The sequence below is a fragment of the Gymnoscopelus braueri genome (genome assembly GCF_963280865.1).
Source record: "Gymnoscopelus braueri genome assembly, chromosome: 13".
NCBI lineage: Eukaryota > Metazoa > Chordata > Actinopteri > Myctophiformes > Myctophidae > Gymnoscopelus > Gymnoscopelus braueri.
In genome coordinates, this window is record NC_137615.1 from 24,145,439 (window position 1) to 24,162,053 (window position 16,615).

The 16,615-nt window shown below is 42.0% G+C and overlaps 1 protein-coding gene across 2 annotated transcripts; it reads left to right on the plus strand.

Annotated features, from left to right (window-relative positions):
• The first annotated feature begins 405 nt into the window (after positions 1–405).
• hsd3b7 (hydroxy-delta-5-steroid dehydrogenase, 3 beta- and steroid delta-isomerase) lies at positions 406–12,945 on the plus strand. Of its 2 annotated transcripts, none has more exons than XM_080448068.1 (6): positions 406–614; positions 4,686–4,841; positions 6,812–6,920; positions 9,736–9,835; positions 11,943–12,105; positions 12,443–12,945. In XM_080448068.1, the coding sequence occupies exons 1-6, from the start codon at positions 449–451 to the stop codon at positions 12,853–12,855; spliced, it is 1,107 nt and encodes a 368-aa protein (XP_080304194.1). In that variant the 5' UTR covers positions 406–448; the 3' UTR covers positions 12,856–12,945. The 2 variants fall into 2 exon arrangements, with proteins under 2 accessions (XP_080304194.1, XP_080304195.1); XM_080448069.1 differs by having other exon boundaries at positions 406–608.
• Positions 12,946–16,615: the final 3,670 nt, after the last annotated feature.

A 16,615-nucleotide genomic window follows, 5' to 3' on the forward strand; every position in this document is an offset into this window, starting at 1 on the left:
CAAGGCGTTGTGAGCTTGTAGATTGGCTATTTTCAAATGGCCGAAATGTATGGGCTGAAGTGGTTAATGTATGTTTTGTAATAATAATCTAAATCTACAAAGTAACTATAACTAAAGTTTTTAAATAATTGTAGTGGAGTAAAAAAGTACAATATTTGCCTTTGAGATGTGTAGTGGAGTAGAAGTAAAAGTACTGAAAATTGGAAATACTCCAGTTAATTAAGAGTACCTGAAAATTGTACATGTACAATACTTGAGTAAACGTACTGAGTTACTTTACACCACTGGCTGATGTGTTGTTGGCATGGATACTTATCCTTAGTACGTGCTATGGTGTCGGTCCTCCCACATGACTGCGCTCACTGCAGCTTCAGTGGTCGGTTGCGTTGTGTTCAATCCGAGTGCGACAGCGACAGAGAAGGAGCTGTATAACACACTGCCCTACAAAATGTCTGATAGCGAGACGGGTCTGGTCTATTTGGTGACGGGTGGCTGTGGGTTTCTGGGCAGACACCTGTTGCAGGTCCTGCTCGAGAAGGAGGACAAGCTGAGAGAAATTCGGCTCTTCGATAAACACGTAGATCCAACTTTACGTGAACATAACACAGGTAAAGGCAAGTCCTTCCTTATCATCGCGTTTTGTTTCTTATGTATGTTTGGTGCGAGTAGAATAACGCGTTATGTTATATATTCGTCCGTCGTATAGGCCAGTGGTTCCCAACCTTTTCAGACCGCGACCCCCCCAAAATAAGGATATTTGAACTGGGCACCCCCACCCTGACAACCACTTGGAATGTACAGTAGGAGTTGAGGCATTACATTTAGTTTGACTCGGTTCCACAGATAAATATTGTGAAAATAGCAGATCTACAAGATGCAAGGTGTTTTGAGCTTGTAGATCTGCTTCTTTTTTTTTTGCCTCTTTCTTATATTATTTGACAATTTGGCCAAGTTTTTATAGTATAGTTTGTTGATTACTTTTGATGCAGTAATGGTATTTTCCTTTTCTTTCTTTTTTAGGTATTAAAAAGGTCTTAAAAGTCCTTACATTGTCACTTCACTATCAATCAATCTGTCCCCCTATATGCTAAATAGCATATAGCCTAATAATAACTTAAAACTAGGTTATATACCGGTAATCAAATTGTGCATTATAGCTCAGCTCAATGCTGAAGATGTAAGAAAAGTTTTGTTAAAAGGTTAAAGCTCTATGTTCTCACAGTGATTTAGCCTATTACTATAGACTCTATAGTAATAGGCTAAATCACTATGAGTAACAGGTGTCTCTCCAGCTCACAGTCACAGAAAATGCATTTTTCATGGGTCACAAATTCCATCCAATCATGTTCATTTCTTTGTTTCATCACTTCCAATTTCACTTGTTTATCATGTTTACCCTGTATGAGTTCTCTCTCCTGATTGGATACAAATGAGTATCCCGACTAGAAAATGTATTATTAACTAAAGAGCTGGAGAGATGGGGAGACCCCTGTTACTGAACAAACACTCTATAGCAGTGGGAACCACTGCTCTATTCTATAGCAACGATTAGTATAAAAATATAGAAGGAAGAAATGACTTACACCCCCTTTAAGGAAGGCTGTTGTTGTTATATTGACTTTACCCTTATTTATATCAGATATTGTGTTAGTTATGTTAGTTATGCTCAGGATCTATCTCAAATTCAATAGAGACTGTTGCTTGTTAATGTTCAGGAATCATGTTCATCTTGTGTCAATATTGCAAGGCTGCAGGCTATCTCTACTACACTACATCAAAGAAATGACAACGTTCTTGCTCTTTCTGTAGAAAAGGCGGACAGAATTCTTGACATACCATCAGTTTTCCTTTTTTTAATCCTTGTTCCCAAACTGAAATTAAATTAAAGCCTCACTCCCTATTTCCTCTTGATGAGACCTGCTATCAGTTAGTGGTTTGTTGGTTTCAGCAACTGGCTGTTTTAACCCCCAGCAGTAATGTGCTTTGCCAAGCTGAATGAGGTCTCTACGGTGCAGTGGAAAATGCTTTGTCCAGCCATTCATAATTAATTCCCTGCACAGAGCCTGGTTGTTGCTGGGGCCTAATACTGGGGGACCATAGCAAACAGAGTTGCTGTAATCATAGACCTCAACAAGCCTCTGGCAATGAACAAGAAAACTGAGAAGTGCACATAGTCTGTGCAAACTTTGTGTTTTCACAAACTGGAGCTATAAAAGTGCTCCTCGGAGCACAGGTCTCCGCCAGGCCGGGTTGCCTACCTAGGGCCCGCAAACTTTGGTCAACTTTGGCCACTTGGAATGGGTTCTGAAATTTTTAACTCATACATCTTGATCACATGACTCCAGAGATAATGTGTACCGATTTGTGTGAGTTTTGGACATAATCTGTAGGAGTAGTAGCAAAAAGTGTGTTTAGAAGAAAACGCACTATAGCAACAAAAAAAAATCTGGCACAAACATGGCCTATAAATTGCGTCATGATCCAAGGAATCCAGGGAAAACAAGATTTTGCTTGGTAGGAGGACAAAATTGGTAGGAGTAGTAGCAAAAACTGTTTTACTATGAAAACGCAACATGGTGGAAAACTTGATCAGGTGGAAATGGGCATGGCTTATTTGGGGAGTTCCGTAATGATCCAAGGAATCCATGGGAATAGGAATTTTGATTGTCGGTTAACCTATGGTTTAATAGTTACAGGCCAAAACGTGAGGTGGCGCTATATGTAGGGTGGCATGTCTTCCTTGGCCTAGTGGGAATGTGCGTGCAAAGTTTCACGGCAATTGGATGTTCATGATGTGAGGCATTTTGTTGAAAATGTGCCACTCCTGCAAACTTTGGAAGCCAATCTTAGCCAATCAGGATGGAATATGGAAAATCGGACAGATCTGTCTTGATCACATGATTATAGATAATATGTACCAATTTGCGTGATGTTTGGACAAAATGCATAGGAGTAATATCCAAAAATGTAGCTAAAATCCTGGTGGCGCTACAACAGGCCGATGGGAAACATTTGGGACAGAGGTTCTGCTCTGGCCTTCAGGAAGTGTGTGTGCACAGATGCGCGCCGATTGGTCCGACGGTGCCGGAGAAGCTCTGCTCACACTCAGGCGGACGGACACACGCACGCACGCACACAAGGACGGACGGATAGGGGCGAAAACCGGCCCTATTCTGGGCGGCGCCTTACCCATTATCCCTAAACTTCTTTGCTATTTTTTACTATTTTGAAAAACATTTTCAAACAGTTCAAAAGGCCAATCTACAAGCTCACAACGTGTCGATTTAGATCGGCTAGTTGAACTATTTGAAATTGTTTTTCAAAATAGGAAAAAATGGCAAAGAAGTTTAGGGATAATGGGTAAGGCGGCGCCCAGAATAGGGCCTAGCCACACCTTCGGCCTGGCAGAGACAATAAAGAGCCACACCAGACTGCCACATTTAATTACAGATTTTAGGAGGTGAATGAGTAAGGAGCAGTGATGGCAGTTCACCGGATTGCAGCTGGCTTATTACAGGCCTTAATGGAAGAACTGTTTCCATTTAGCCACTGTAAATTAATCACTGTAGTCACCAGGTCTTGGGTTCAAGAGTCCTCATTATTTCTATGGTAACCGGTAACCGCAGGACGTTCTGTCCTTCGGAGGGTAGATAATTTTCAAGGCCATTAGATAAGGAACAAATTACATCTCACAGTATAAGATGGATGCCCACGTTTCATAGTACCCGTTGTTGGAGTACTTTTGTGCTGTACCTGTTATCACAGTATTACATGGAGGCCAGTCTATGACGTCAGTATGTATGACACACCAACTTGGGAGACTTCAGGGATCACACACACAGACTCAGATTCATTTCAAGACAGCTCACCTCCTACAGAGTCACAGTGTTAAAACAGATCAACAATTGTTCACCAAAGGTTGGCAAATTTAGAAGCCTTTGAGCAATTTGGGGTTGAGCGTCTTCCTTAGCCTACTGGCAGCCTGCACAAAGGTCCAACGGTTTCTGGAATTACTGTAGCTCTGGACTCTCACACACTAAACAAAACACATACACGGACAGGGGAAAAAACATAATCTCTGTCCATGGCCTTCAGCCTCTCTGTCATTCAAAGTGCTTTACACAAAAATGAGCAACATTAAGATAAAGTGCAAAAGAAACACATTATAAGAGGACATTTGAATTCAGTTAAAGAATAGTTATTTAAGAGTTAAGAGAATCGAAAATGAGAATAAGCTCATAAAATGAGAATACAGTGCAGTGCAAGAATCAAAGCCTCAAAGAACCCCCAAATCTCCAGTTGTTTGGTTCCTGTGAAAACAATCCTTAATCTCAGGGGCGTAGCCACGGGTGGGCATAGGTAGGCCTGGGCCCACCCACCTGGCTGTTGTGCCCACCCAAAAAAAAAAAAAAACTTTTCTTTTAAAAAAATATATATATATTCACCCTAATATATTCACCCAATCCGCACAAAACCGCCCCAAAAACTCCCAAATCCGCCCAAAAAAATCGCGCGCCCGCGCGGCGCGCTGCGAGCACGTGCGTGAGTGCCCACCCACAAATGCCCAGGCCCAGCTGCTGCCAGCGTTCTGGCTACGCCCCTGATCCTTATCTGCCATCTTGTTCCCAGCAGTTAAGAATAAAGAGTTCTTTATCTACATCCCCATTCCCATTCCTCCCTCTTAGATCATGTAAAGGTGGTGGTGACCGAGGGGGACATTACAGACTATTCCAGTGTGTTGGAAGTCTCCAGAGGGGTTGACGTGTTCATCCACACAGCCAGCCTGGTGGACGTCTGGCACAGAGTCCCAGAGCATGTCATCAACGCTGTGAATGTTCAAGGTGAGACATCAGTGAAGTGAATGCAGTAAAGCACATTTTCACAGGAATCGGAAAGGGACAAAGGGAGGGGTTAGGGTTTGTCGTCAGAGATGCCGACACGGAGAGAGGGACCACTGATGGGTGTTTGTGTTCCATTATTTTGGGATGATGTACAGCCGGGAAAGCCATAAGAACAACAGGATGTACTGTTCCCCAGATCCCTACCTCCCTGTGAGTAAAACTGTGGGCAAACCACAAATTTCCTGTGGATATGCCACCTCTCCCTTCCTTTTCCTAGAATATTGCAGAACCATTATGTTCTTTATGTTAAGTGTTGAATGACGTGGCTATTTTCATTATGTGAGAGACTGAATATTTGTGTGCTTATGTTATGTGTAATGTGTTACTAATCAAATACCATACTGACTTGCAAACCCTAATTTGTTTTTGGTGAGGTGAATCTCGTGATTTGTTAGTCAGTTAACATCATTATCTTGTTTTTGTTGTTGTGTTGGCTGTTGCGACCTAAACAAACAATAGGTCTGATTGCTACTACATTGTCTGTGGATCATTATTGACCAGGCTTATCAAACTGACTTCCTTATTTCGTTTTGAAACTATTGAACGGTGAACTTAAAAAGGGAATGGCTCAGCATGTCAACAGACCCAAGTCAACAACCACTGGGCAGTCATCACAAAACATGCGGTATAGCCTAACACAGGGCTACTCAACTTAAGATGGCTCAGGGGCCACTCAGCAAAATACCAAAAGTCCAAGGGGCCGCCATAAAAATGACGGTCCTATTTTGGATTTTTCGATTTTGTAACACACAAGAAAATGTACATTTTGACATCATATTCTTTTCACTGTACCAGTTTATTTTGTGTTGTGTGTATGTCCAGTGGCAGACACCTATCCTGGGCGCGCGGCAAAGCCGCGCGGCCGGAAAAATTTGGGGGTCAAACCCCCCCAAAAACCCGAAATGCATAGAAAACTATGCATTACCTGTAACAATTGACGCACCTGTATGTATGTCTGTCTGTTTGTTTTTGAAAAATGTTTTATCAACCCATATATTTGAACGGAAATGTATATCTTTATCCTGTGCTTTTTTTTTTTTTGACCATGAGGGGGCCGCCAAGACGCTGCGATCGGGCCGCATGCGGCCCGCGGGCCGCGGGTTGAGTAGCGCTGAACATATAATACCTGAAACACACCCTGAAAGTTTCATTTAAATCATCAAGCAGGGGGCATTACACTTGGAAACAATTGCTGTGGCATAACACATAAAAGTGTGCTCCTCAGAGCACAGGTCTCCGCCAGGCCAGGTTGCCTACCACAAACTTAGGAAGGCAGTCTTAGCCAATTGGAATGGGAATTGAAAAATCTGACTCATATATCTTGATCACATTACGCCAGAGATAATGTGTACCTGTAACAAATTTGACCTTAAATGAATCTGTCAAAGGTCTAGACATCTCACAGCTTTCAACTTCTAACAGTTAGTTTGCCTTGGCATTGGTGTTTGTAGCTACTTTGTATATTTCCTTTTTTGTTATTCAAAATGTATTCCTTCAAAAAGTGTCTTTCTACTTGAATGAAATATATTACATTGGATAGATGTCCTAGCAAAAAACACAAACAAAAAAACTAATATCTACCATGGTGTATTTGGGGAGGAAATAATACCTACAATATACGTGATACTGGACCAGTCATTCCCAGCACAATCCCAGGGTATTTACTTGTCTTTATTCTCTGCCAACTTGGGACAGATGTTCTTTATGAAGTCCTTGCTTTGAACTCTGTTTCCCGCTGCTCTGTATTTATTCATTCACTCCTTTGAGCTTTTTGAGTCTATCACCTGTTTGAGAGTCAGCCCTTTGGTGTGGTCACATTGAGGGGAAACTTCACCACCAGAAGAAGGAATGTGTAATCTATCTGATCCCATTGTCATGTATCTCTGAAACGGTGCTTTCCATCCTATTAGGAACAGAGAATGTCATCAATGCCTGTGTGGAAAATGGAATTCAGTATCTTGTCTACACCAGCAGTATGGAGGTGGTTGGACCCAATGTCAAAGGAGACTCATTTGTCAGGTAAACCTCTGAATACAATGCATTTTGGACAAATGTTATTCTGTTATACAAGCCTGAATTTGAATGACTATTTATCTGCCCTTTTTGCAGAGGCTTTTGGACTGTACATTACATTCCTGTGATTTGTATTAACTATTTTATATCTATCTCTTGAGTTTACCATACATGGAAAATGGAATGCAATCTAGAGGAAAGATATGACAGGGTGCAGACAGGGGGAGACAGAACAGGGACTGGAATGAACGATATAGACCCCTTATCAGAGCACATCGCACTGACACCCCAATCCTTGTGATTGGCTAAGACCAGTGGTGCTCAACCTTTTCTGGATCAGGGCCGACTTGGAAATCTTAAAAGTGTTCATTTTCAGAGCATCTTTATTTAAATGATCAATCAATCGATTGTGTTCCGGCTTGGATCAGTGGAACGTCTAACGTAGAATACTTCAAGTTCCTATTTATCGGTATCACGATAAACTCATTTTTAAAGGTATTAAAGAAAAAATACCATGTCATGCTTTTTTTTTACATTAATGTTATCAATAAAATCTTAGAGTTTTGCCAATAATTTTGGGTCCCAATTGCAATATCCTCACAGCCCATCAGTGGGCCCCGGCCCACAGGTTGGGAATTGCTGGCTTAGACGCTCAGAGTTAGCCTGGTAAACCCTCCCTCCGGAAATCTCATTTCCATTTGATTGAAATAGCACTGGTCGACACCAGCTGCTCGGCGCAGGCGTTCAGTGAACTGAAATGAACACGCCTCAAAATAACTGGTTTGGGAATCGCTTACATGCAACCTGTGTGCATGCAATGCAATGTTTGTTGTATAGCAACAATTTATGTTAAGTCCATCAGTCTGTTTGGCTTAAGGCAGAACTCCCTGTACCAACAATGAGTAGATCATTGCTTTAAAAATAGCTATGATGTTCTGCACCAGATTAATCAGTGTGTCTGCCTTGTTGTCTAAACATTTGGGCAGACATGCTTCAAAGACGAGGTTCATTCTTGCACTGTGACTAATGCTTAATTTATACATATGTTGGATTTCCCCTCCGAAAATAGCAGATCTACAAGCTCACAGCGTGACAAAACATGTCAATCACAGGACTGCAACAAGTGTCCCCAAAAGCCCCAGCAGCAGGCCATATCACTCATGATGGTCTGTTTTTGTCCCACTGTCCTCCCAACATAGAACAAGGACATCAACAGAAACAAAAACCATGCGTCTTCGCACATGCAGGACATCATAATATTAATAAAAATTGCTATGACGCAATGTGGTCACCACAATAATGAAGAATGAAGAAGCTAAACTCTGGTGGCAGAACTATTTACCGAAACCAGTTTATCATTTAGGCACCTTGGTTTATTTCTATCACAGATAAAGATGCATTGTTCCCACATGAAAAGAAGCTAAGAAAATATTATCAGCTGTCTAAACTGTCCAGCTGCCAGGTGCTGGAAACATTAGTATTTAAACCAGATGTTTATGTCCAGCTGTTATTGACAATATTGACTCCCTCCCCCATCCACACCAGCTATGTTAAGCCTGATTTATACTTACGACGTGTCATATGCCGAAAATAGCAGATCTACAAGCTCACAGCACGTCTCATCCGAGACGTGTTTTCAGAGTGCAACTCTGTCATATGTAGAAATTAGGCATTAGTCACAGTGCAAGAATCAGAATCAGAATCAGGTTTATTTGTCATTGTTCACAGATACAAATACAAGTTACAATGAAATGTCACAAGTACAATTACACAGTTACAATGAAATTGTGTTCGTAGGAACAGGATGAGCTCAGTTTCAAAGCAGGCGATGAGCTCACCAAGATAGATAGATAGGTAATGAACCTTTGTCTTTGCAGCATGTCTGGCTCTGCCCAAATGAAAGTCTATATAAATGTGCGCTTGAATCTTAGGTTAGGTAGTAGGTAGTACTGTATGGTATTAGTCACGCTCTCGCATAGCCAGATGATCGGAGATCTTCGTCTACCAAAACATCTAAATTCAATGTAGGGGCTAGAACAGCAGTGAGCCCCTAACAAACCTACACCTACTGCTTTGAAAACCAATCCTGATACCATCCCAATATGAAGGACCGACCTTAAAGTCTTTGAGTTGGTTCTGCAATGGAGTTTGTTTTTAAATTTCCAAATAGTTTCCATCCAGTTCTAGCCCCTACATTTCATTTAGATGTTCCAATACATTTGGGTAGGCAGAGATCTCTGATCATCTGGCTATAGGAGAATAGGTAGGTATGACCGGTTATTGGTCCATATGTAGTGGAGATGATTCTTAAAAGCTCCGCCTCCTATCATTGTAGTTTTCAGGAAAGGGAAGAAGAGAGATAGAAAGAACAAAAGCAAAACAGGTCAGATTTGCATGATATGAGTGGAGTAAGATATGCATACATGTTTACTTATAATAGCAGCATAGTAACAGATATATATACATGATGTGCGGTAATAGAATAGTAACAGATATAGAACATAAATAGACCTTTGTGCATACAGTCTCACGTTCATGTGAGACACCATCAGCAGGTAGCTGATACAAATATATATACTAATGAATGAAAATAAATTCATTATATGTAAAAGATTCTCCAAGGTGATGTATTGTATTGCCTTGTTTTCTCTTCTCTTCTTTTCTCTGTCTTCCCCATCTGCTTGAAATTCCATCTGTCATTCGTGATCTGGCCTGATCCAGAAACATTCCGATCATGAATGTGGCAGAGCCAAGTAAACATTTCAACACTGTTTTTCTCTCTCCTCGCCCACTCTTGGTAACCGCTGTCTTTTTTTAACAGGGGCAATGAGGACACGCCATACAATGTATATCACACAATGCCCTATCCCAAGAGCAAGGCAAAGGCTGAGAAGATTGTGCTCGAAGCTAATGGCACCAAGGTATTACAACACGCTTATTTTGACAAAGGCACAATTAGTATAATGTACTGTAATACTTTTTCATTTATTTTCATCATCTAGTTTTGGTCAACTTACATTTTATAGGTCTAGATTTGAAAGAAGACTAGACTAGACTATTACCAGTCTAACAATTCTTTCAAGTCCAAATTCTTCCAAGTTAATTTTAAGCTTCACAATACACTACACAGGGTTAAGAAACAGGGAGGCCTGAAATGATTAGTGTATATGATGCAAACAATAGTCATTATTGACTGGTTAAACTGAGAGACACAATACAACAAGGAAATGTTTGCACATCCAGATTTTTTACAGAATGTTCTTCCAGTTTTGTGTGGTAGAATTATTTTGCAACTTCGCTACAGTCACAACTAGAAACGGATGCTCTATGGAGCGCATATCTCTACCAGGCCAGGTGGCCTACTCAGGGCTGTGTAAGTCGTAGGTTGCAGCCATCAGGATCTGAGGAAGCTACAGGCGGAAATAGCCTGTAGCCTGTAACCGTATGTCGTTTCTACGACATACGGTTTTGTTGTCCTCTACAGAGGCCCATCAACATGTGATTCCAATTTGGGGTTGATTGGTGTCATAGGAAGGAGTTTTTGTTGTACCTACTGTACTGGCAGCATACACAAAAGGTTTGGCCGTTATTGGTTCAGAAGTTTTTGATATTAGCTCCTGTCAGACAAACAGACACACACACAGGGGCGAAAACATTATCTCAGTCGCTGGCCTTCGGCCAGGCAGAGATAAAAATAAATACCGTAACTGTTTGATCACTCCCTTCCCTTGTGGCCTGGGCGTGGTACTGTGGTTCTATTCTTCCAGCATAATACAAGTTATAGACTTTAAGCATTTTGTTTAGATTTCTAGTGGTGGGGCTCTAAGAATGGCGTTGTAGGGTTGGTCTGTCCACCACTTTGGTGCCAAACAACTTATTTAGAAAAGGACTGTCTGGATCGTCATAAGTTTGCTTTGCACATTCATGAACCCCAAAGGATGCACCCAATGGTCTTTGCTCAAGCACCACCCTTAGACCAAAATGTACAATTGCATACGCAATATCTCAAAATCAGGTACATTACCATTAAACGTAATGCACTTGAACAGACACTACTGATATTGGTGACCCATGGCCTTTCCTCCTTGTGCCAAAATGTCCAGTTAGAGCTGAGGAGGAGCATGGCCATTGGCCTATAGGGACCGCTAGCATGACTTTTAGACTTGTAGTGTCCACCCATTAGGGCACTTGGGGGCCACAGGTGTAAGGTTTCTGCCCACCACTGCGGAGACTATACTAGGAGTTTGAATCCTCTGCGGTGCATCTGGTTTGGCCAGGCGTCCATACTAACACAACTGGCTGTGTTCATGGGAGGGAAGCCAGGTGGGGAGGGTAATCTCCGTGCTTGATTGGGTGGGGAGGGCAATCTCCGTACTTGTGCAAGCACTGTCACTCACCACTGTCGCGATCATAGATATTTATCTATGGTCGCGATCATAGATATATATCTATGGTCGCGATCACCGATGTAATGACTGTATACATCCATACCCATGGCAAGCCCTTCATCTCCCATCACTTTCTCGCATCGCAACTTTTCATAAGACATGTCCAGTCGTCGGCAGGGTTAAGAACTTGCAAAGCACGTGTAGTAGGCAGCTAATTTGTGCCTAATGGAAAATTACGTAATATTAAAGTACTACAAACGCACGCACAGCGAGATTTCGTGCTTTTTAAAAGCTATAATAGGCCTATAGATGTATAGATGTCATTAATTTATTTCCTGCATTATTTCACACACGGTTTATCCAATATTAATTAATAATTATATTTGATTGACCTAAATCCACCCAAACTGCGGTTATCCACGGCAACCGCGGCTAAAACCCGTGATCCGCGCATCTCTAGTCCAACACAGCTACGTACACAGCGTGGGGTGCTGAGCGTGAAAATGACAAATGTGTTATGCTATGACACGTGCACTGTTTTGTGCCGTTTGTAAGTCAGGGCCCTTGGTCTTGTTTCTTTCCTGATCCACTTCACTACCATCTGTTTCCTAACACCCCCATCTTTCCTGTGTCTGTCCAGGTGAATGGAGGGGCATGCTTGCATACATGCTCCCTCAGGCCTACAGGGATATATGGTGAGCAGCACCAGTTAATGAAGGACTTCTATCAGAATGGTGTACGAACAGGAGGCTGGCTCTTTCAGGGTGTCCCACCAGAAACTGAACACGGCCGGGTCTATGCAGGTGAGCCTGAAAACTTTTGACTTTTGAAAACTTTTGGAGAACAGATCAGGCTTACGGTAGTTTAGCCAGGTGACGCCTACTCTGTCTGCATTTGCCGGTACTTATCGAAACAGGAAATCCTAGTTACCCACTTTACATGCATACGCATCTAACAAGCTAAGTATGGTGAGGAACAAATGCAGATGTAGAGACTTAACATTACGACACTTCCACTGAGGAAGTAAAAAGAAGTTCTGCTGGCTAGGAGTCTGAGTGGTTGGTGATGCTGTCATGCAAGTGAAGAAAGAATGTTGTCAGTTTGATATGATGTTGATTCGTTGATTTTTATTTTTTAAAGGCAATGTGGCCTGGATGCACCTGCTGGCAGCTCGTGCCCTGAGAGATCACCCTGACACAGTGGGAGGCGAGCCATATTTCTGCTATGATGACTCACCCTATAAGAGTTATGAGGACTTCAACATGCAGTTCCTATCGGCATTCGGCTTCCGTGAGGTCCGTGTACCCCTCATAGTGCTGTGGTTCCTGGCATGTTTCAATGACATCATGCGCTGGATACTGAAGCCTGTGTTCAACTATACACCACTGCTTAACCGCTACACTTTGGCTGTAGCCTGTACTTCGTTCACTGTGTACACAGACAAAGCCCTGCGTCACTTCCAGTATCGCCCTCTCTATGATTGGGATCAGTGTCGAATGCGCACACAAAAATGGGTTGACACATTCCCTCTAGAGTCCAAGAAAGATGCCTAATTTGGGTTCAGATATTGCGCACATTTCCCCCCACTGACTTGGGACTGACTTCAAGATAGATGACTGTGTGAGGGGTTTATACCTAACCACTTAAACCCTATATACTTAGGCCATCTACAAGCTCACAATGTGGCACAAATGTTTAATTTTTTTACAGAATGTTCTTCCAGTTTTGTTTAATGTTCATCTATTCCAACATGCCCAGAATATGGACTCTAGGGATCATGTGGTTGAACATAATTGTTATTGGCTGTTATATGAAGAGTTTTTGGTATGCTTCGTAACATTTATTTCCTTCAACATTCTCTTCCATAACCCTGGGTGAAGCATAGAGCATTGATTAGGGCTTTAGGACACACATACAATGCTTGCAATGCAATATCTGTCTTACAATTGAACCATGTCTATGTCAACCCCTCCACAATGAAAGCAACTGGGAGAAATTGAGAAACGAATGCTGAATGGTATTTTAATTCTACACAAAAACATATCCAAAATATATGAGTTATTAAAGCTCATTTGCAAATGCTGCTATTTTCAGTTAAATGATTCTACTGTGTATGGTACACTGTACAATTTATCTCTCAGAGAGTACACTCTCTTTGATAATGTAAAAATAGACAGGTAAGGATCTTATTTTACACTTTCACAAATAAATTAACACTCTGGATTTTGCTGTGAAATAATAAGATTCTCTCATCTTCATATTTCTGTACTGATTGACAATGCAAATTGTCATTTTTTTTTAAAGAATCTGATTCATGTGATCAGTATTAGTTTTGTTTTTTGCTCATATACTACTACGAACGGCCTATATAAGACAGTATTTATGTGAAAAACATACAGTACATTTAGTACAATTAATACCTTTATATCTATGACAATTGTTATATTTACATGAATTCTACTAAAACATAATTATATGGATTTCTAGCCTTTATTTTCTGGAGATCATTGACATCATATGGTTTATCAGAATTTACTGAAATATTAATTATACATTTCTTATCTACTTATGTATGCAAATATGTGTCATATTTATATTTATTTAATTTTAAATAAACATTTTAATTATATGATCTGTATGCTGTCCTTTTAATATGTAGGTAATCCGCACATGTAAGCGATTAGATTAACTCTAGAGCAGGTTAAAAAATAAAATGCTTTTGGTTCCATAATCGTAGCAAGAGCACTGCTTTTGTTTTTGATAAGTAATATAGTCTGTATGTTCCTGTGACCTGAACAGTGATGTGAAATTAGTTTTAGTAAAAGAACTTCCATGCATTTGGTTCCAACATATTTCTGCTGAAGTGAGAGATATTTTCCACCCTTGGGTTGCCATAGAGATTCTGAAGGTGTTTGCACAGCACATAGCCTGGAATCCCTTTCTTACTGTGGAAAACTCTTGTCACAGATAGTATTATGAGAGAATATGGGAGTTCCCTCATAAAAGGGTTATGTTTTGTTTGGGTATCCCTGTGGTATGTAGGCGTTTTCCATAGCAATGCTCACAAATATTGACCTTGAAAAGAGCAATGACTCATGTGTTGGGAGCAGGGGTTGTTAGTTTCAATTTTCAACACATACAAATACATATCAAAATATTTCTTTTTTTTTGTAGTAGTAACAAATCTTTTTTTTCACACGAATTTGTAACCCATATTTTCACCCAGTGCCAATGCCTAAGCTTGTAATCCTGGGCGTTACTCTCCCTCTGCCAGCCTGGGGAGAGTCCCGAACTGAGCTCATGCTTCCTTCAATATATGAGGAGTGAGCAGGCCGCTTCTTATCACCTGACGGGGGAGTTTCCCCGGTAGGACGTAGCACGTGGAAGGAACACGTTATTCCAACCTTTCCCCTCCATCAGGCGCCCCGGCTGACCAGGGGGAGGCAGTATAGAGACCAGGATTACTGCATGTTTTTTGTCAGGGTACCTACCCTAGGGGACACGGGGAGAACATGCAAATTCCACACAGAAAGGCCCTTTCGCCAACCCCACCTAGGGTATGGGCACTGATGACGTGGAGGAGAGAACGCGTACGCCCACAGCGTCCCCGGCGGGAATCGAACCCAGGACCTTCTAGCTGTGAGGCGACGGTGTGTAGTAACAAATCATGTGGAAGATTATGTGCCAAATATGGGTGTGGCAATTTCAAATAGCAAGTAGATGAGCCACTGACTGTACTGTTAGGGTGTACACTGGTTTGACAGCTTTGTGTGTGTGCGTGTGCGTGTGCGTGTGCGTGTGCGTGTGTGTGCATGTGAAAAATAACAATCTGTCAGCCTGAGAAAGAGGCCGAAATTCTCAATGTGTTCTAGAGATGGGTGGCATAGCTGAAGGGTTAGAGAGTCCGCCTGGTGTGCAGGAGTCCCCATTTGTCCGGGGTTTGACTCCAGGCCTTGCCAGCAATGTTTTGAATATGATACCTATCCCCTAACTGCTCCTGGCCCTTGTGGGCAGGGATCCGCTGGGTTGAGCTGAAACCAAATTTCCCCCACGGGAGGAAGTAGGTCAATATTACTGTATGCATCGCCTTCCCTGATTGGCCAACCCGCTTTGCGGATTGGCGAAGCGTCATCGCCGCTAAGCCAGTATAGGTTCCTGATTGGCTAACCCGACCCGTCAGCTTAACTGATTGGCCTAGGTTCGCATAACATTTGTTATAGGACACTCCAAAGTAATTGGGAGTGTGGAAGAGATGTGAAGAGGAGAGGTCTGGCAGGGTGGAAGGGACGGAGGAATGTGTCAGGAGTTATTTGTGACAGAAGCGTACCGCAAGAGTGAGGGGGAGGATGTCTAAGACGGTAGTGAGACCAGTGGCACTGACGAAAATACAGGAGGCGGAGCTGCAGGTGGCAGATGTCCAGGTTAGAAGATGTGGGGATAAAGCAAGAGACAAAGCATGACTATAGCATAAAGCAAGAGACAAGCATGTCAAGATGGTTTGGACATGTGAAAAGGCGGGATGAGGGGTACATTGGGAGAAGGATGCTTAAGATGGAACTGCCAGGTAAGAGGAGAAGAGGAAGGCCAGAGAGGAGGTTTATGGATGCAGAGAGAGACGTCATGCAGGTGGCAGGAGTTACAGAGGAGGACACAGAAAACAACTAGATGGAAACAGATGATCCGCTGTGGCCACCCCGGAGGGAGTTAGCCGAAAGAAGAAGAAGCAGTATAACTGGAACGACTTGCATCGTTCCCAACATGCTCTCAAATAGGCCGGTGTCCTACATTCTTTAAGAAGATTTAGCCTATATATCTGCATGCTGAAGAGAACTTGGGATACATGGCAACCTTTGGGTTGCCATAGAGATTCTGAATGTGTTCGTGCACAGTTCATAGCCTGGAATCCCTGGCCCATCTTACTGTGGAAATCTTTGCTCATTTGGGGATAGTAATTATGAGAGAAAAGGGGAGTTCCCTCACAATAGATCTTATGTGGTTGACATTGTTTTGCTTGAGTATCCTTGTGTAATTTACCCTTGAAATTGAGCAACACCTACAAATCAAAATGTCAATGATATTTATATTTTCTACTTTTCAAGTACTGGCAAATACATTTGACTGTTTTGTCTTATAACAAATCATAATGTTCAGAAATATGATGTCAGATATGGGTGTGGTAACTAGTTAGCCATTGGCTGTCAATTCTCTCTCTCTGAGTGTGGCCTCTGTGTATGTGTTTGTGTGTGCGTGTCACCAACACAATTAACTGTACTTAAATCTTCGAGGGAAACTAAACGTGATGCTGCCATCTAC

Coding starts and splice junctions, on each gene's coding strand:
- hsd3b7 (XM_080448068.1), top strand. CDS start 449: ATGTCTGATAGCGAGACGGGTCTGGTCTATTTGGTGACGGGTGGCTGT. Junction 615..4,685: donor TGAACATAACACAGGTAAAG/GCAAGTCCTTCC, acceptor CCTCCCTCTTAG/ATCATGTAAAGGTGGTGGTG. Junction 6,921..9,735: donor AAAGGAGACTCATTTGTCAG/GTAAACCTCTGA, acceptor TTTTTTTAACAG/GGGCAATGAGGACACGCCAT.